The 20,788-nt window shown below is 34.1% G+C and overlaps 1 protein-coding gene across 1 annotated transcript; it reads right to left on the reverse strand.

Moving 5' to 3' along the window:
* Positions 1–7,734: 7,734 nt before the first annotated feature.
* On the reverse strand, positions 7,735–12,267 carry LOC103965971 (probable receptor-like protein kinase At2g42960). Its single transcript, XM_009379082.3, has 8 exons — positions 11,674–12,267; positions 10,431–11,184; positions 10,236–10,340; positions 9,925–10,047; positions 9,224–9,394; positions 9,007–9,136; positions 8,629–8,838; positions 7,735–8,331 (listed from the first exon to the last, which is right to left on the reverse strand). The coding sequence occupies exons 2-8, from the start codon at positions 11,099–11,101 to the stop codon at positions 8,179–8,181; spliced, it is 1,563 nt and encodes a 520-aa protein (XP_009377357.2). The 5' UTR covers positions 11,102–11,184; positions 11,674–12,267; the 3' UTR covers positions 7,735–8,178.
* Positions 12,268–20,788: the final 8,521 nt, after the last annotated feature.

Consider the following 20,788-nt stretch of genomic DNA (forward strand, 5'->3'; position numbering starts at 1 on the left):
TATATGGCTAGCATTGCAAAATGAGGGCTTAACTGTACGTGAAGAAATGGTTGATTGGAGAGCTAAGGTTAGAGCTATATAGGTTTTCTTTGCGTGTGAGCGTTCAAATAGTATATATGCATGGCTATTAATCCTACTAGAAATGATGCCCGTACGTTTAAGTTCTTCTAAAGGACATCCTCGAATAAGTAGACAAGTGTATTGCATTGTTAAGTGGTATCTTGTAAAATGAGAGGTTTTAGGTTTGAATATGTGGATGATGAATTCAGTACCATTTTATTCTTCATTTCCTAGTGTAAATATATCGTTTTATATATATGTGTATGTGTGTGTGTAACATTAATGCTAGGTAGATCAAAATTTTAAACTAAGTAATAATCCAATCATTAATAATCACGTCATATAATTACAAAATATGGTTTAAAAATTTTGATCTCTCTAGCATTACCCCCTATATATGTTGTTGTATTGTCTTATTGCTAGTGAAGATAGTTTACGGTGTAAAAGAATAAAATTTAAACTTAAGACAATTGCAAATCAATAGATATTGGATTAATTTCACAATTTATGTGTATGCGTGAAGATAAAATTAGGTGTAAAAATTGATGTGGTGTTAGAAATTTACTCAAATTTTAATACATATCGCGTATAAAGTTTATAGTGACTTAGTAGTGTTAATGCTTATACAAAACATTATATATATATATATATATATATATATATAAAATAATTTGAGTGTATGTGTAACACCTAACTAGCATGCCACTTGAGAATACCGATATACGTTGAGAACCTAATAAAAACGAGGGTTATTATACAAAATGATCCCTGAGATTTACATGATCAATAGAAATGGTCTCTGAAATTGAAAATCTATAGAAATGGTCCCTAAGATTGTCCACCATCTATGATTTTGGTCATTCCGTTAAAAATGATTTAGGGCAATTTTCAAAACTTTGTAACTCAATCGTTTCTTAACCAAATTCGACCCATAATATATCAAAATGAAGATAGGAAAGTGTAGAATAAGATTATACCTATTTGTAAGCCCAATGGTTGCCAGAGATGGCCGGAAAATAGGCTGAAAGGTGACTGGTCCGCGGGAAAACTGGAAAACTCGCCGAAAACTGGGTAAACTTTAAACGTTCATAACTTTTTCAATACTCAACGAAATCAAGCGATTCAAAAATCAAAATCATACTTCTTGACGAGACGAAGAGAATGGTATCTTTCTTTTTGCAAACTCGCAGTGGTTTGGCTGGAAAACTGCTCGAAAGTGGCTAACTCGAAAATGGTTAGCCACTTTCGAGCCGTTGTCCGACCAAATTACGTCGAGTTAGCCTTAAAAAAGGTACCATTCTCTTTGTCTCGTCAAGAAGTATTATTTTCGTTTTTGAATCACTCGATTTGGTTGAGTATTGAAGAAGTTATGAACGTTTAAAGTTTACCCAGTTTCCGGCGAGTTTTCCAGTTTTTCCGCGGACCAATCACCTTTCAGGCTATTTTCCAGTCATATCTGGCAACCATTGGACTTAAAAACAGGTATAATCATATTCTACACTTTCCTATCTTCATTTTGATATATTATGGGTCGAATTTGGTTGAGAAACGATTGAGTTACAAAGCTTTGAAAATTGCCCAAAATCGTTTTTAACGGAAGGACCAAAATTATGGATGGTGGACAATCTCATGGACCATTTCTATTGATTTTCAATCTTAGGAACCATTTCTATTGATCATGCAAATCTCAATGATCATTTTGTATAATAACCCTAAAAACAACATACTTCGGCTGTGGAACAAAACCCTAATTATTTGTTCCAATCCGTGGTACGCTATTGGTGGTTATAATTTGCCTCCGGAGTGTCCTGCATTGGCCTTTTGTTATAGAGGTTCTTTTGCCATCATCCCCATATAGTTTCTAAACTTACCCTGTATTTAGCGTGCTCAAACCTTTCCTCTTCGAGAAACTGAGAGTTGATCAGGTTGCTGAGGAATAATTAATAGGATAAATTACAGAGACTTCTATTTGTAATCATGAAAAAACTCCAGTAACTGTATTCGAGTATCATATCATATTGTTCAAATGATTTACATTAATTAAGCTTCTACTGCTGTACCTAATTAACTTGAATTTATTTTGTAAATTGCATGTTTTTCCTACTCTTCTATGACTACATACATCTTGTGTCGTGTGCATCTTTCATGTGTTATCTTCTATTCAAAGCTTCTTAATACGAACTTAGGGCACATATATATTAATAAGTAGATACACGTTATAACAAGAGTATGTTGGTAACACCGTGTAACGTTGTGACATCACACTAATGAGGGTTTGTTTTAAAACTACTTTTAAAATGGCTGAAAGAGCTTTCAAATAAAATATTTTTGGGTTTTAAAAGCACTTAAAGTGCTTCATGCAAAGCACCAGTTATGTGCTTCTTGCTTGAAGCAATAAAGTGTTTTTATTTTATTTTTATTTTTAAGAATTCACTTGCTATTTTTCTAAAGATTGGTTTTAAAAGAATTTTCACCAAAAAATGGTTTCAGCTGTTTTAAAAGTATTTCCAAATGGTGCATTTTTGCTCACCCACACTAACTATAGGGTATGCTCACCACCCATTACAATGCTTACCATGTGTAATCCACACTAACTCTAGTTAAGCCTAATTTTTATTTTTTATTTTTGCTTTAATTAATAGGAGAGAGAATCTTACTTTTACTCATTTACTTCCATATATATCTTTTCTTTTTAAATATTTTATTAAAACTTAAAACTCCCCTTTTTGAATACAAACAAGCTCAACCCTGCGCACGCATCTTCTGGGTTTTCCATCTACCATTTTTCTCCAACTAGAAAAAGGTATGCAACTCCCATTTAATTGCTTTTTAGGATTATTATAGGATGTCAATATATATGTTTTTCTTAGGATTATTATAGGGTGTCAAAATATATGCTTTCTATAATTATTATAGGGTGTCAATATATGCTTTTTAGGATTATTATAGGATGTCAATTTAATTCAATATTAAGTAATTTGATACTTATGCAGATGGAACACCAAGATGATGAGTTTCGTACTCCATCTTCCAGTGATGCCAAATAATCAGTTGATGGTATACACTTAGATTTAGATTCCGAAACCTTTGATGTCTTGGATTAAAATGAAGAAAAAGGAGAATTTACAAGCAAAGTTCGTGATATTTCACTGAGGATGACTTTTGATAATGAGGATGATGCATATAATTACTACATTGCATATGGTAGAAGGGTTGGATTTAGCGTGAGAAAGAACAAAGAGAATAAGGACAGGTCAGGTGTGCTAAAGAAAAAAAAAATTTTGTTGTTCTTGTGAAGGTTTTTATAAATAAAAAATAAAAATAAAAATAAAACTCCAAAGAAGAAAAGAGAAGAAACAAGATATGGCTACAAGGCAATGCTTGAAATCAAACTTAATTTAGAAAGGAAGTTTGTTGTGACAAATTTTGTTGCTGAACATAGTCATGTTCTTGTTCCAGCATCAAGTTCCCATTTATTGAGGTCACAAAGATTAATAGAGCCTTCTCAAGAAAAATTGATAGATCAACAAATGCATTCTGCAGGATTACAACCATCTCAAATCTTCTCATACTTTACCACAGAAGCAGGAAGGTCTCAAAACTAAATTTTATTCAATCTGATTGTAACAATTTGATAATGAGAAAGCGCATTGGGGTTCTTAAAAAGGGCAACTTAGAATGTTTGCTTGAATAATTTAAGAAAAAGCAAAATGAAGACAAGTCATTTTTCTATTCTCTTCAAACAAACGAGGAGAATGAAATAAGTGGTTGATTTTTTTTGTGATGGAAATTCGAGGCGCGATTATACTATATTTGGTGATGTTATGTGTTTTGATACGACATTCAAAACGAATAGATATAATATGGTGTGTGCCCCAATAGTTGGTATCAATATTCATGATAAAACCATACTTTTCGGATGTGGTTTGCTAGATGGAGAGACAATAGATGCATGTGAGTGGTTGTTCAAGGCCTTTTTACAAGCCATAGATGAAAAAGCACCAGGAACCATATTTACAGACCAAGCCCAATCAATCGCTGCTGCGATTAGTGAAGTATTTCCTAATTGCCACCACCGACTTTATTTGTGGCACATATATCAGAATGCTGTGTGGAACTTGAATCATGTTTTCAGTGAGTTTAAATCATTTACACAGGATTTAAAAAGATGCATATATGATCCGGAGACTGTTGAAGAATTTGAATCAAGTTGGAAAAGTTACTTGATGATTATGAATTGAGAGGTAATGATTGGCTAGAAGGGATATATCTATTATGTGAGAAATGGGCACAAGTTTATGGTCAAGACCACTTTTGTGCAGGTATTACTCTTGACTAATTCCTATTATATTATTTTTACATATTATTCACAAGTTTCTTTTTCCACTATATTGTGATCAATTTTCATTTTTTTTCTTAGGAATGACAACAACACAAAGAATTGAGAGCATGAACAAGTTTTTGAAAAAGTATTTTGCTCGAAACCTCCTTCTGCAAGAGTTCGTCGTCCAATATGATAAAGCGGTAACGAATCAAAAAGAAAAGGAAAGGCAAGCAGAAAATGCAACTAAACAGAAATGGCATAGTTTGTATTCTGATTGGAATGTGGAGATTGAAGCAACAAAGCAGTATACAGGTAAGATTTTTTATTGTTTCCAAGACAAGGTTAAGAAAGTTTTAAATTTGAGGCCACTAAAATTAGAAAGTGATGATGGACTAACACGTACATACACAGTAATGAATTCAGGAAAACGAGGAATTAATAGAACACTTATGTATGACCTTGCAAATCAAACAATATTGTGCAATTGCAAAAAGTTTGAGTTTGAGGGGATTCTTTGTGCACATGCTCTAAAGTTATACTATGATTTAGATTTGTCAAGTATACCATCCAATTATTATTTGAAAAGATGGAGTAAGGATGCTAAATGTAGTATTGGATTTGATTCTTATGGCGAACTGCCTGTGAGTAATTTAGACTCATCTTTCTTGGTTCAATGTAGCCAGCTATCTAATATAGCACAAAGAATCATAGCAAAAGTGCAAAAAATAGCCAAAAATGTAGTTTTTTGAATTCGGAGTTGTTAAAGTTGGAGAAAAAATTGGAAAAGCATGCCAATTTTGGAGAACAAGATGATGGAACAAATGATGTAAATTATGTTAAGATGTGACTGAAGTTGAGAAAAATCTTAAGATCCAAGATCCAAAAGTTCAGAAGTCCAAAGATTAGGGCAAAGGTAGAATGAAGAGTGCTTTGGAATCTAATCAACCTAAAAAGAAAGGTCCATAAAAGAGAAAAGGTTAGCACATATTTGGCTTGTTTTTATTTACTATTTGATTAACAGTTTGCATTTTTCAATGTAATTATTATTTTAATTGTTTAATAGCTTTTAAAGAATCCAATTCAAATGCATATAAGATGAGTTTTCAAATCCATCAACATCTTAGATCAAAATAAATTTGCATTTGGATATTGATGAGTTTCATCTCAAACAATTGTATTTTTTGGACTAGCTTTTTGTACAATTTTATTTTGACGAGTTTCATCTAAAACAATTGTATTTTGAATGACATCATTTGTCCTATTAGTTTTGTCACTGAAACTAGTTTTTGTTGGATATTGACGAAGTGATTTGATATGATTCGTATATCCATATAAGGTTAGAATCATATGTAGATGGAAGATCAAGCCCGCATATTTTAATTACCATAAAAAGAAAAATTTACACATATTTTGATTACCATAATCTACAACTAGTTACAGATCCTATTTATGATAAAAACTCATTACATGATCATACAATAGTAAAGATCCAAGTCATTGAAGTTTACAGAAACAACGACTATGAAGGTGTAATCGATATTGGGGTTTTAAGTTTATGTTTATGTTTTTTAAATTGGAATTAGTTGAGTCTGTTTGTATTCAAAAAGGGGAGTTTTAAGTTATAATAAAATATTTAGAAAGAAATGACATATATGGAAGTAAATGAGTAAAATTAGGATTCTCTCTCCTATAAATTGAAGCAAAAAAAAAAAAAAGGCTTAACTAGAGTTAGTGTGGATTACACATGGCAAGCACTGGAAGGGATGGTGAGCATACCCTATAGTTAATGTGGGTGAGCAAAAATGCACCCATTTCCAAATGAGCCATAATTCTCTCATTAACCCCTATGCACTCGTTCTCAATGACATTTTGGGTTCCTAATTAGAATTTAGGTTGCGTAATTAATGGTTTGTTTGTTAAACATTTTGTTTTTAAATTTTTAGTTTTCAATTTTTGTGCTTAAGATATGGAGAAAATTATATAAAAGAAATGAGGGATGAAGTGTGGTGGGAGGAAGATGAAGGAAATATAAAAACTCTAAAAGAATAATGAATGAAAACAAACTCTTAAAATTGAAAACAACTTGAAATAGTTTCTGACTTTTACTGTTTTTATTTTATTTTGTATCCTTCGTTACATTTCTTCTACATTTATCATACAATCCTTCTTCCATTCTTCATCATTATTCTTTCCTTTTATTTACATTTTTCACGTTTCAAGCCTATAAAATGAAAACAAAAAATAAAATAATTATCAAACGCCCCGAACGAGCTAAATTCCCTTAATCTTTGTAATGTTATCCAATATCCGAGCAAAACAAAAAAGGATTTGCTGCCGCCCACGTTTATCCAACCACAAAAATAGGGCTTTTGCTGAAAAATATCTACACGATGAGCGTTGGACAAAAAAGTCAAAAGCTAGACACCACTCACACTCAGAATTCAAATGTAGCAGCCTCTCTCAGGCTTCAGCTTACCCATTCCATGATTCATAAGCCTCCCTGTCTGGGAGTTCTTTGGAAACACAGGAAAAAAAAAAACCGACACAATTTACAGGTCCACAGCAAAAGCACTTGTTTGTCAGGCTGAAGAGGCTGACCAAATAATGCACTGCATTTTTCATACCACCCCATCAATGTATTGATGTCTCATTTGACTGAAATGCCAACCCAAACATCGAGAAATCAATGCAACTTCCTTGTGTTCCTTCTTATTTGCCATAAAATTTGAACTAGCTTTTGGTTGAGTAAGAATTGTGTCATGCAAATAACTTGAATTGGACCACCTTATTGATTATTTTTGGACCATACTTGTGCGTGAGAGTACATTGTGATTTTTAGAAGCTAGAGTAGGCTATTTTGAAGAGGTAGATACGTGGCTCGTTATGCGTAGACAACTCAATTGTCGTTACAAGCAATTTGACGAGTGTGCACAAACTTTTACGTATTTAATAAGTTACTTGAGAGATGGTTTTCACACAACCCTTTTAATTCCTCACTCACCACTCTTTGTTTTTTGCCATCAAATTGATTGAATATATCAAACAGAAATAATTGACATGATTAAACAAAGGTGTGTAAAAAGTAAGAGTGTGTTTATCATTTTCCAAGTTACTTATGCATACGTTGTCAACTTATTATTTACACATACAGAAAAAATAACTTATTAACGGTAAGGAGCCAGTAAGTGTCATTTTTTAGTGTTCCCTTTCTTTCTACAACTGAAAAGAAAGATTTCTGTTAAAGTATTGCTCCTGGTTGCTTAACGTACTACTTTAGGAGACAATGCATTATAGTTTATAAACTGACACCGTAATTCAAGTGCAACAAAGAGGAAGACAACACGACTGAATAAAGGGAAAAGGAGAATCATCATCATTAATCCAATGCCTTGTTTTTCTGACAGAAAATGATAATTTAAAAATAAAATTAATGAAAAAAATAAATAAAGATAATAGGTATCATTTCACTATCCGAAGAGCAGTAATCAATTACGAAACAGAACCCCCACTGGTCCCCAAGAAACATATGTACAACGAGAACCTCTCTCTCTCTCTCTCTCTCTCTCTCTCTGTGAAAATTCCCAGCTTATGGAGTTGGGAGCATCTCTCTTCCTTCTTGAAGGATCGGGATTGAATGCTTCGGGATCAAAATGCGCTATCTCCAATCCGAATCCTCTCATAATTTTAGAAATTTTGTTGAAAAGAAACTTTGAGATTGTATTGACGGGTTACTGAAAGCTACTTTGGAAGGTGACGAGCTAATATCGTTCACCAAGCTCACGCGTTTGTCAGTCCTATCCATGGCTTGTCTCGGATATTTGGCTCTCCAGATCCCCTGGCTTCTTTTCTAGATCCCCTGGCTTCTTTTCTATGTCGACAGAGGCAGAACTTTCCTTCATAGATTCCATATCCATGCTGGATGTACGACTCTTTCTGTTCCTTCGATCCTGAAAGCAAAGTAAGATTGGTAACACTCCCTTGACGATCATGGTAACGTATATGAACTTATAACTTCTGCACCAAATGTTAATCAATTCTCCGGAATATAATCTGAACAATTTGACCACTATATGGCAGGAATGAAGTATGCTAAGAAGAACGTGTCATTAGTATAGACTCTAAACACGAATCATACGAAAAATTGCACAAACTCCACATTTAGATAACTAGTCTCATGAAAGACATAGCACAAAATAAAGCAAAGAAAAGACCATCGCCAGGGTAAGAGGATGGATGATTCGTACCTCACGAAATGGGTATTCATCAGCTTCGAGCATACGCACAACCTGGCTCATTTTGGGCCTGTTCTCCGAATCATGATCAACACACCGAAGTGCAACCAAAAGGGCACGTTTTAAGGCACGTGTACTGGGTTTAACTTCAAGGTTTGGATCCACAACTTCCTCGGCTCTTCTTGCACCTACCATCAACTTTAGCCACTCAACTAGATTGACCTGCCATTAGTATTTGGTAGTGTTTAAAATTCTGTAATTAATTGATAGTAAGCAATGATAACCAGTATGAACCTTGCCTCATGAGGATGGGAAGTAGAGAAGAGAGGGACGAGTATTGAAGGATGACACTCGTGGTAATAGTACACAATATTTTTGAAAATTTTGTACCTCATTAGCTGGTCGGCCATAGTCCACAGGATCCCTTCCCGTAACTGCTTCAAGTAGGAGGACACCAAAGCTGTAGATGTCGCTCTTCTCATTTAACAAGCCAGTATTAGCATATTCTGGTGCCACATAACTGCAAATGAACCGGTTTTATGCTCCGATTAGAAGATATATGATAGATAAATTAACAAAAGTTACAATACTGTAAGAGTTTACATACCCAAAAGTCCCCATGACTCTAGTCGTGATGTGACTTTCTCCTGAACCCAAGAGTTTAGCCAGTCCAAAATCAGAAACCTTGGCATTGAACTCGTCATCAATCAAAATGTTGCTTGATTTTATATCTCTGTGGACAACTTTTGGTTCTATAGCTTCATGTAGATAAGAAAGCCTGCAATCCAATAAGTGAATCCACTGGTCAAATTGGTTTGAAATTGAGGGCTGGTTTGGTATTGCTGTGCTTTGAAAAAAAGCTGCTTCTGCTGTGCTGTGAGAATAAGCAGCTGTGAAATAAAGCAGCAGAGTGTTTGGTAAACTTTTTTGTAAAAGTGCTTTTGAAAAAAAAAAAGCAGTATTAGTGTGTTTGGTAAACTTTTATGTAAAACAGATGTGAAAAAAAGCCGATTTTTCAAAGCTGGATTTTGTAGCTTCTTGTTTTTGGCTTTTTTTCACCAAAAACTGTGAAAAAAAGCTAAAGCTGAGTGTTTACCAAACACAAAAACAGCTCCCAGCTTTTTTTGATAGCAGCTTTTTTCAGAATCACCTCAGTACCAAACCAGGTCTGAGTCTCGCCATTAATCATGTCTCAAGTGGAATTATAAGATGGAACTTATAAACAGCAGTTGAAGGAAACTATCAAAATAATGAATTCAGATTAACAATACAAAAGAAACACATTTCAGTTAAAAGATGAAAACTTACGCTTTAGCAGTACCAAGAATCACCTTCATGCGAGCCTCCCAAGTAAGGGTGCCGTGTTGGCTCATGGCCCCGTGTAGCCATTGCTCTAGATTTCCATTGTTCACATATTCATACACCAGCATCCTATGCAATAGTTAGCAACTTAGCAAGATCAATAGAGAATGGACCGAGAACACAAATTCCAAGCTATACCATAGGGCAAATGATAAGGTAAACATTACACAGAACCCCCTACTAATGTGGAATATTATGTTACTAGACAAGGTTAAGTCATCAGTAATTATACAAACAATTTCAAATCAAAATAATACCTGTGAACACCTTCTATGCAGTAACCCAAGAGCCGCACAAGATTCTTATGCCGAACATGACCAATGGCCTCCACTTCAACCCTAAATTCTTTCTCTGCCTGCCCCCTATGTACAAGATTAAAAGGTATCCATTAGAAAGTTGTTTCCCAAAGGCATCTTGATAAGAAGATGATGCATTTGGGTTTATATCCTTACAAGTTATTTAAGAGTTTTTTCACTGCCACCTCAGTTCCATTGATCAGCCTGCCCTTGTAAACAACTCCATATCCCCCCTCACCAAGCACATTTTCTGCAGAAAAACGATTTGTAGCAAATTGCAGATCCCTAAGAGTGAACCAGTGACCCCACCCAAGATGAGAAACTTCTGGCAAGCCAACTAAAGGAGAGGCTGCAACAAGTCCTCCACAAGACAATGACGACTGCTTTCGCACAGTCCCAGAGCTTCCTTCTTCCCCCGACTGTGAACTAAGTGCCCTCTCATGATGATAAATTGAGCTGCACTGACTCATGTTATTAGGATCAATCGATTTGCTAGTGCCTAATTGAACTAACATCTTCTCTGAATTCTTATCACTTGCTTTATCATGTACTGAATGAAATAAATTATCAGGGTGATCATGGGTACCCTGAGCCGCCATCTTATCAATGTTGATATCTTTAGAGACATTTGGTATTTGGGTGACTGGGAACTTGTCCACTGATCTTCGAGACTTCCTCCGAAATGAAACCCATATAGATAAGAAACATAGGATCAAAACAATAAATGCACCAACACATATACCGATTACAACCCATAGTTTCAAACCCAAAAATCCTATCTTTTTTGATAATTCCACATTCAAAGAAGTTGAACTCCCGGATGACATTCTTATCCTCCAGATGCAATATATCAAATCCGGCTTGGTGTTCTGACTTTCAGTGCCCCGAAAAAAAATTAAGACATTCCAACCTGGACATGACAAACAAATCATGTAACTCAAATCACACGAAAATGGTCACGCATATTATGTAAAACTCAAATTGCACAATAAAAAGTACTAAAATATCCTATCAATTCAATTTTATGATATTAGATTCATGGCTTAGTCTTCAACTTTTAATCATGTTAAAGAACAACCAAAGTAACCCAAAAAAGGGAGAATCTGATGCAATAACTGCTTGATTATTTTCCCAAAAAAAAATACTCAGCACCTTGACTACAATGGAATTAATTTTTCCCCAAGAAAACAGTGAATACAAGATAAAAACCAAAGTAATATTTAGGCAATACTTTCTTGACAAATGAAGCAAACTAACATTTAACATACAAACTAAATCTATCACAAAAGAGAAAAGTGAAATCTCATACAGAATCACTTATAATCCAAGCAAGAGACCAATAAAGTGAAATGTGAGTGATTCTATATAATAAAAGTGATTCCAAGAGAGAAGCACTTACCTTTGCACTTTGCAGCAATCTAAGCTAACCCCCTTGATCTTCTTCCTTGAGCAGCCAGATGAGCAGAGAAGGAGCTTCCTTTTTAATCAAGAGAGACTCAATGGGCATAAGAGGCCAATGCAGACCTGAAACATAACGCAAAAAACCCACCAAAACCCAGATGTCCAAAAAGGCAAAAAATTTCCAGAGGAGTAGTTTGCAAGTTGGGAGAGAAGGGGTTGTGGCCTTCAAGTGGGCCAAAAGAATTCAAAAAACAATAAAAATTTGAGAAAAAGATGGAATGAAAAGAGAGGAGGAGAGGGAAGGACAGACAAAAATCTAATCTTTGAAGGGAGAGAGAGAGAGAGAGAGAGAAAGAGAGAGAGAGAGAGAGAGAGAGGGAATTTATGTGTGTAGAATATGGGGTGGGATTCTAGAGGGGAAAGGAAGAAAAGGTGGGTAAAATGGTTGGTGGGTTTTTTTTTGTCTGTGTGAAGGAGAGGGGCCTCAGCAAGCTGGAAAGGAAGCTTGGTTTGCAATGGAGGAAACCAGAGAGAGAGAGAGAGAGAAACAGTAAAGGGAAAGCAAAAATAAGGTGAACAGAGATGGGGCATTTATAGCTGGTTAACAAAAAATATTTGATTAAGTTACAAAAGTAAAGTGGCAAGCATGAGGACATAGAGTCAACCCAAACACTATTAATAGGAGGGAACTGCAAATCTAGCATGCCATGATGTTTACTTACCACACTGCCCTTGTGTCTTAAAAAAATCCTGATTGAAAAGCGATACGATGTTTACAAAGATATTTTTATAAGATGATGTTAATTTGGTCGCGTTACACCGCCTGAGTATTGGCATTGCTACAAAAATGTATATTTATTTACATCAACTTAAACTTCATCCAACTATATGAGAGTGTATTAGTCTGTCATTGCATAATTAGCAACTGACAGAGACAAATTAGAGGTGGAGGTCCATAAACTCTAGGTCCAGACTATAATATAAATTTGGTTTTATTAATTTGGATTTAACTGCTTTGATTACTTTGTCAATACACTAATATCTATATTCCTTTTCCATAAAAAATAATAAATAAAAAAATAAAAAGTCTTGCATTTTCTTTTGATGGAAGCAAAAAATACACCAAATGCTTTACTGATGAAAAACATTGGTATTCTTATCTATACTGGTGGACCAATCAGTGTGATCTAGTTCTCTGTACAATGTAGCTGTGACACCTCCACATTTTCTGTAGTTCTGATCTTTATTAATTAATTAATTTGGTTTATAATTAGAAACACCTTCAAGCATTTGTCTTATTTTTGGTAAATAATCTCCAACCATTTGTCTAGGTTCACTCTTAAAACATTATGAATTATCCTTACATATATTTGCTTTTATGGATTGATGTTCCAGAATGTTCATCCCTCATGTTCAGGTAAATGATTGAAAAAAAAATTGGTGGCAAATGTGGTGGCATAAGATTGATGGTGACGATTACTTTGCGCATCAAGAGATAAAATGAGAATAATATTATTTTTAAAAATTAATGAGGGTATTATAAGAATTGAAAATATTTAATTACAGAGACAACTCTGTTTTTTATTAAAACAGCTTTTAAAAGCTATTAACATGCTACTTTTAAAAGCTGTTGTGGAGGTCATTGTGTTTTAAAAATAAGCAAGATATTTTATTTTTTTACTAACAAACACAGTTTTTAGTTAGAAAAGCAAATACCAAACGGGACTTACGTGGGCCATATTTTCTTCAGCCAGCATTCTCATGCCTATCCAACTCAGAGAAAAATTTGACATTCCATGGGCGAAAAATTTAAACCTTTCAAGAGAGTAACAAGGAATTGATTTCATTTATGGAGCAAATGCACGCACTAGGGGAAATACATTATTAATTTTTTTAATGAAGAGCAAACGTGAAGATAACTACTCTTTTAGTATTCAAATTTGCTTGTATGGATCACATTTACATAACTTTTATCATTTTATCAAAGTTAGATTTTTGTGAAAAGTTGTGTTTCGTTTTTAATTTTCAAGCTCCAACTTGACCTACTAAACTAGGATTTTGCAGAATCCTTGAAATAAATGTATTTTCAAATTTATAGATGGCCAAATCGAAGAAAATTAACATCCGTATTTCATGAATTTGATTAAGAGATGTCAAATTATAATGATATTACGCTTGTCTATCAAGAACCTGTTGTTGGTACTTTAAAAAAAAGTATCATGTCCTCAATTTTTGTCTTTCTGGAGTCGTAAGGGAGAAATTGCATTATAATTTTAGACTAACGATGACAATTTCATTTTTTATTAAGATAATCATGAATAGTTGTTATGTCACATCATGGCCCAGGCTCCCACCATATCCTGGACTCGACTCCACTGTAGCACGATATTGTCCGCTTGGGGCCTGACCATACCCTCACGGTCTTGTTTTTGGAAACTCACATGAGAACTTCCCAGTGGGTCACCCAACCTGGGAATGCTCTCGCCCTCAACTTGCTCAACTTCGAGTTCCTAAGGAACCCAAAGTCAGTGAGCTCCCAAAAAGCCTCATGCTAGGTAGAGATGAGAATATACATATAAGGCTTACAAGATCCACTCCTCTGGGCGATGTGGGATGTTACAATCCACCCCCCGTAGGGGCCCAACGTCCTCATCGGCACACTTCCGACTAGGGATTGACTCTGATACCAAATTGTCACATCCTGGCCCTGGCCCTGGCCCGGGCCCCCACCACATCTTGGGCTCGACTCCATGCTCTCGCCCCCAACTTGCTCAACTTCAGAATTCCTAAGGAACTCGAAGCTAGTGAGCTCCCAAAAGGCCTCATGATAGGTAGAGATGAGAATATACATATAAGGCTTACAGGATCCACTCCCCTTGGGCGATGTGGGATGTTATACGCTACTTATTCTTACAGTCTAAGGGTATTCTTTTTCGCTTGTAAGTAAGAGGTCTTAGGTTTGAATTTTGTCAAAGACGAATTTGAATCACATTATTATGGTTGACCTATTGTAAGATTTGACTCACTCCCCCACTCCCTTAGTGTCGTTTGTTAAACAAAAACCCTAAATGGTCAAGTTGAATAGTGACTATTTATATACACTATAAAAAATTATACGAATCAGAGCTTCGCTCAACTCTTCGTGAAACTCATGAATTTCCTGCAAGTGGATATATATATATATATATATATATATATAATTAGTTATTATTATCACAAGGAGAGAGAAGAATCGAAACTATTCAATAATTTAGAAAATGAAAGTTTCAAACTCGAAATGCGTGGATAATAGATATTGTTCTCATCTGTCTTTCTTGTCAACGACTTACTTATCGTTGCGTAATCACTAATCACTTATTGGTAGATATTTTGACAATGGTTATCTATCTTTCCTTTTTATTCGGGCATACTATTACTAGCATGAGCTTTGACTGAGCCAATAAAATTTAGAAAAACTAATTGCAACGGTTCTGAAGGGTAAATTTGTCAATACAGGTTGAACCCTGTAAACATTTACCAGAAGAAATTATAGATTATAATAAACAAAGGTGGCTTTGTTGATTATCATAACTTGAGTGTGTGTGTGTGTGGGGGAGGGGGGATATAAAAAGCCCCCAATTGGGGCAAGGGACACAGGCTTTGATTTGAAGTGTCACTTTTGATTAAAGTGTGCCCCCTCCCAGCCAAATTCTTTTTCCCTTCCTTTGAGATTTTACAAAAAATATTTATTTATCTTTAGATTTATTATGCAGATAAAATTTTAATACGACAAATATTTAAACTGTTAAATTTGATTTTCACGAATATTTAGATCTTTTATCTTAGTAATTTGTTTTTAATATCATTCAATACTATATAGTACTGAAGAAAAACTGGTATTAGAGTATCTCTAAAAGAGATATCAAAAATCTTACGTACGTTCTAAAAGAGATGCCAAAATCCACATTTGTTGGCAAATTTAAAGGCAGCGTCAAAATTTTTTTTGTTCTTTATTTTTCTTCTCTTATTCATTATTTTATTTTTAAGTTTTGTTATTATATAAATAATTAAAGAATATTTTAATTTAACATCTTCATTAAAATAGAAAATTTTATAAAACATTACTTTATCACATCAGCTATAAAAATAAAATTTAACATTTTAATTTTATATCTTTATTAAAGATGGTCTTCCGCTACCCAAAACTTCAAAGCATCCCATTTGGGAGAAATTTTTAGGTGTGCCGGGAACACCATGCCACGTGGTGTTCCCTCACACATAAAAATTCAAATTTATTTATTTATTGAAATAAATAATTGAAGTATATTCAAAATTTGAATTTTTATGTGTGAGGGAACACCACGTGGCATGGTGTTCCCGGCACACTGAAAAATTACTCCCCATTTGGGCTTGGTCTAAAAGAAATTATAAAAAACAAAAGAAGTGACCAATTAGGGTTCATCCCCTGGGGCCCCCTCGGGAGATCCGTTGGCCGAATATTGACTTGAATAGCCAATCTTATGCTTCCAATTGTTCTAAACATGTGATTTTTTTCTCAGAAAAAATATAACTCATGTGGTTTTTTACCAAAATGGTATAATTTATCACCGCACCCACCATTAAGGAGCTAAGCCTTGCACGTGCATGGCACGTGATCGTAGAACTTTCATTTCATTTTGTTTTTATTTTTAGGATTTTTACGTGATGGCATATTTATCGATTTATCACCTAAACTTGTATAGAGATGTCAATTTCCTTCTGAAATTTTACTTTTAGTCGATTACCTCCTGAACTTTTATAATTAGTCAATTTCCCTCTTAAACTTTAATTTTAGTCGATTACCCTACTGAACTTTTATAAATAGTCAATTTCCCTCCCTCGACCCTAGATTTTAAAAAATTTCATCCAATTTTTCATCCGTTACGTAGACAATGCATGATAATTGTATAAGGGCAAAAAGAATGGAAAATTATATGGATGAAAATTTTAAAATCTAACGCTAAGAAGGAAATTGGCTATTTATAAAAATTTTAAGGGGTAATTGACTAAAGTTAAAGTTCAGGGGGAAAATGACTAATTATAAAAGTTTATGGGGTTAATTGGCTAAAATTAGAGTTCAGAGGGAAAAATTGGCACCTCTATACGAGTTCAAGGGCAAATCAAAAAATACCTCTTACATGATATATGTGTTCCGATGACTGTAAATTACTCTAATTATGAGGATGACAATTCATTCTTGGGTGCAAGAGATCTAACACATTGCTTTATCTAACTAAACTCAAACAACTAAAATTCAGTTGCATGGACCAATTCAAGTATTCCCAACGTGTTAAGAACTATGATGAGGGGTTAAAAGCTTCTTGTGAGTTTTGATTTGTAGGAGAACTATTTCCCTGAGTTATGAAGAGCAATGGAAACCGCCAAATGAGGGTGTTTTGAAGTTTAATGTGGGCGACGCAGTGTTGGAGTTAGGGAATAGTGTTGAAATTATTGTGAGAAATTCATCTGATGATTTTGTTGGCGTTGGTGTAGGTGTTCGCTACGAAACTAACGCTTGACCTAATTTTTTTTTTTTTTTTTGTTAACTAACTCATATTGAACATAAATATATCGTTGTATTTAAAAATGAAGGAAAACTCATACTACTAAAAATAAATTTTATTCCATTCGTTGTTGTATTTAAAAATGAAGGAAAACTCATACTACTAAAAATAAATTTTATTCCATTCGTTGTTGCCAAAAATATGTGACGTTGATATAACATAAATGAGCTCGTGTTTTTCTAGTCGGTAATCTCGAAACTAAGAGCTCATCCTTTCTCTCTCTGAGACACAGAACCCCTCCATTCCCACTCCTTTTCAGCCATTGCTGCTGCTGTGATATTTTATATTTAAACTATTTATGACCGGAAAGACATTTGTGAAATGAGTGTCTGTAGGAATATTTTCCATGCTTCGTGACATAGGGAAGTACGAACGGTTGCAATTTGCATCATTTATACAAGACAAATTTCTGCATATTCCATCTTGGAGTTATAAATTTGGATAGCCATATGCATATTTGAACACTATAAAAATATTGTATTTGAACCCTAAACTCTGCATTCTAATTTAACAGATAAAAATACTCATTACATATCTATATATATATATATATATAAGTAAGTTGTCCATGCATTTTTATAATTAATATACGAGTTTTTATCACAAATAGTTCTTGAAATTTACCCTTACTATTAAGATGGTCTCTAAAATTGAAAATTAATCAATGTAGTTCTTGAAAATAGGTGTTGCAAATCAATATAGTCATTTCGTCACAATTCTGTTAAAAATTTCGTTAAGTGCTGATGTGGCACATAAATAGGCCCCATAAGATTTACGGGAATTTTATCACAAATGATCATTGAAATTGACTCACATCATCAAGATAGTCCCTGAAATTGATCTACACCATCAAGATGGTCCCTAAAATTGGAAATCGATGAATGTAGTTCTTAAAAATAGGTGTTGCAAATCAATATGATCATTCTGCTACAATTCTATAAAAAAATTTGTTATGTGTTGGATGTGGGTTTAATTATTAATTAAAAAAGTTGTCTAAATACCTTTTTGCACAATAGAATTTTTTTTTTCTTATAGTATGACATACTCCGAAGAGAGATCCCTTCCATAAATTCTCAAAGACACAAAGCTTAACCAAGGCCTAAGAAAGGGTTTGGAAATAGTTTTCAACCAACAATAGACGCACCTTGGTTATAACCTCATTATCTCAAGGCAGGCCTCACCATTCTTTGAGTCATCACACCACCAGGGAAGCGCCGAACAAGCTATCCAAGATTAAGGTTGAGAGGATGTTGATCGCGTAAATATTAACGGTCATGTCCTAGAATTCGTTGCCAATCAGCCAAGTCGTCACCAAAGGTAATCTCGATCCAAGTTCAATTCGGTGAAGGGTGTCGAAGTGTGTAAAGATGGGTGTATTGGGAATTTTCTTTTTAGAGAATAGATAGCAAATGAGGTAGAGGAATGTGGACTAGGATTGAAGGTGATTGCAGGACTGGGTTTTTGGATTCATAACTTTTTATTAAATATTAAATTATTAAACGTATTTGTAGTTTTTTAATTTAATTAGACTTGTGTAATCCATTTATGTGTCACATCAGCACATAACAAAAATTTTGACAGAATTGTGTTGAAAATGCTACATTGATTTGCGACACTTGCTTTTGGGACTACATTGATCGATTTTCAATTTCAATGACCATTTCAACGTCGCAGGTCAATTTCAGGGACCATTTTGATGTCGCAGGTCAATTTCAAAGACCATTTCAATGTCGCAAGTCAATTTCAGGAACCATTTTGATGTCACAAATCAATTTCAAGGACCATTTGTGAGAAAAAAGGACTTATGAGACCCATTTATGTGCCATGTCAACACTTAACATAATTTTTAACAGAATTGTGACGGAATGACTACATTGATTTGCAACACCTATTTTCAGGGACTACATTGATTGATTTTCAATTTCAGGGACCATCTTGATGGTGAATGTTAATTTAAAGGATCATTTGTGATAAAACCCCTTAATATAAAGCAAAAAAAAAACGCGTAATAACAGACTCAACTGTAACTCATTATATTGTGTGAACTCAATGTTATGTATTCAATTACATAAGTGATTTTAATTGTATTGGTGATTACGAATATTAAAAGAGGTTCTAAATTCGAATTTAATCTATTTGGACTTGGACTAATAACGATACACCGATTCAGTAAGACCTCGAGATTGGGTTGTTACGAATACGACTTCGATCAAAATCATTCTAACTTGAAGCTTCAAGCAAGGTTGTAGGCACCACTTACGATGATCAATGTATAAATATAGGTATAAAACAACTGGAGTTCTCTATTTATGTAGTTTCCCCTACTTATGTTATAAATAATGAATGTCCCATCTGGATTCTTGGATCAAGAAAATACTGTGCCTCAGATAAACTAATTTTTACTTTGCTTTGCCAAAAGAAATGTAGCAAATGAGCTGGGTACAAGTGACAACCAGTTTCTGTTTTTTGTCCTAATTATTTTAGCTACCATACACAGGAAGTTGAAAAATAATTTCTGCATGCCATAAGCCAGAGGCCCTATATATTAATTTATAGCCCACATTCTAGGCAGATAACTTTAAAACACCCCAGCCCAACTCACTTCTAAGTTAATTAGCAACTAATGGCATGTATGAATTAATCAGTAGATGATTTTACAGGGTTTCTTTGTTTTGGACGAAATGGTCTTAGAGTTTGTTAATTATCCTATTTCTTAGTTTGATACTGTATTAAACATTTTATTAAATTAGTTCAACTTAGTTTATTTTAAGCCAATTCAGCTTAGTTCCTAATATAAGAAGGAAAATCATAATCAACTAAAAACACTTATCTGGATTAGAACCTTTATTGCGGAACCTCCATTGAGCAATATTCTGAGTGTATGCATCTCTCCTTGTGTCGTGACATCTCCATAGCAAAAACAAATGATCTACTCTTTTTCACTCACTTTATAATAGCTCTATTCAATGGGGCTTGAAGGGTTATTTATGTGTATCGAGCGTGAGAGTAGGGACCCTTGTTATATAGTAAAAGAGGTGGAGTCTAAGTAAGAAACTTCCCATCATGTAATTCTACTCGAACACGACTTTATCACCTAAACCTTAGTATTCATATCTAATTAGGTTTACTAATCGTATCAGGATTGCTTTAGCTATAAAATCCTAATAATACACTATTTATTAGTGTACAAGTATTATTGAAATCAATCTTTGCAATCCTGAATTTATATGAGATGTTAAATACAAGTGTGCAACACTAATATAATCTTACACCTAATAGTAGTTCAGTCCGAGGTAGTCACCACATCCTGAATAACTTATGTTGATTGTTCACTAGGTTTATATATATATTCTATATTGTTCACTAGTTTTTTTTTTATATATTCTAATTTACTAGTACTAGTTTAATATATCTTTCACATGCATGCCACCTTATATCTAAGACTTTAATTTTACTTATAACATTCCCACATTTAGGATAAACCTAAAAGACACATGAAGATCATGTAGCCAAAATCGTGTATCAGTTTTA

This window comes from the organism of the source record quoted next, unplaced genomic scaffold (assembly GCF_019419815.1).
Source record: "Pyrus x bretschneideri cultivar Hongxiangsu unplaced genomic scaffold, Pyrus_bretschneideri_v1 Contig93, whole genome shotgun sequence".
NCBI classification, from domain to species: Eukaryota; Viridiplantae; Streptophyta; class Magnoliopsida; order Rosales; family Rosaceae; genus Pyrus; species Pyrus x bretschneideri.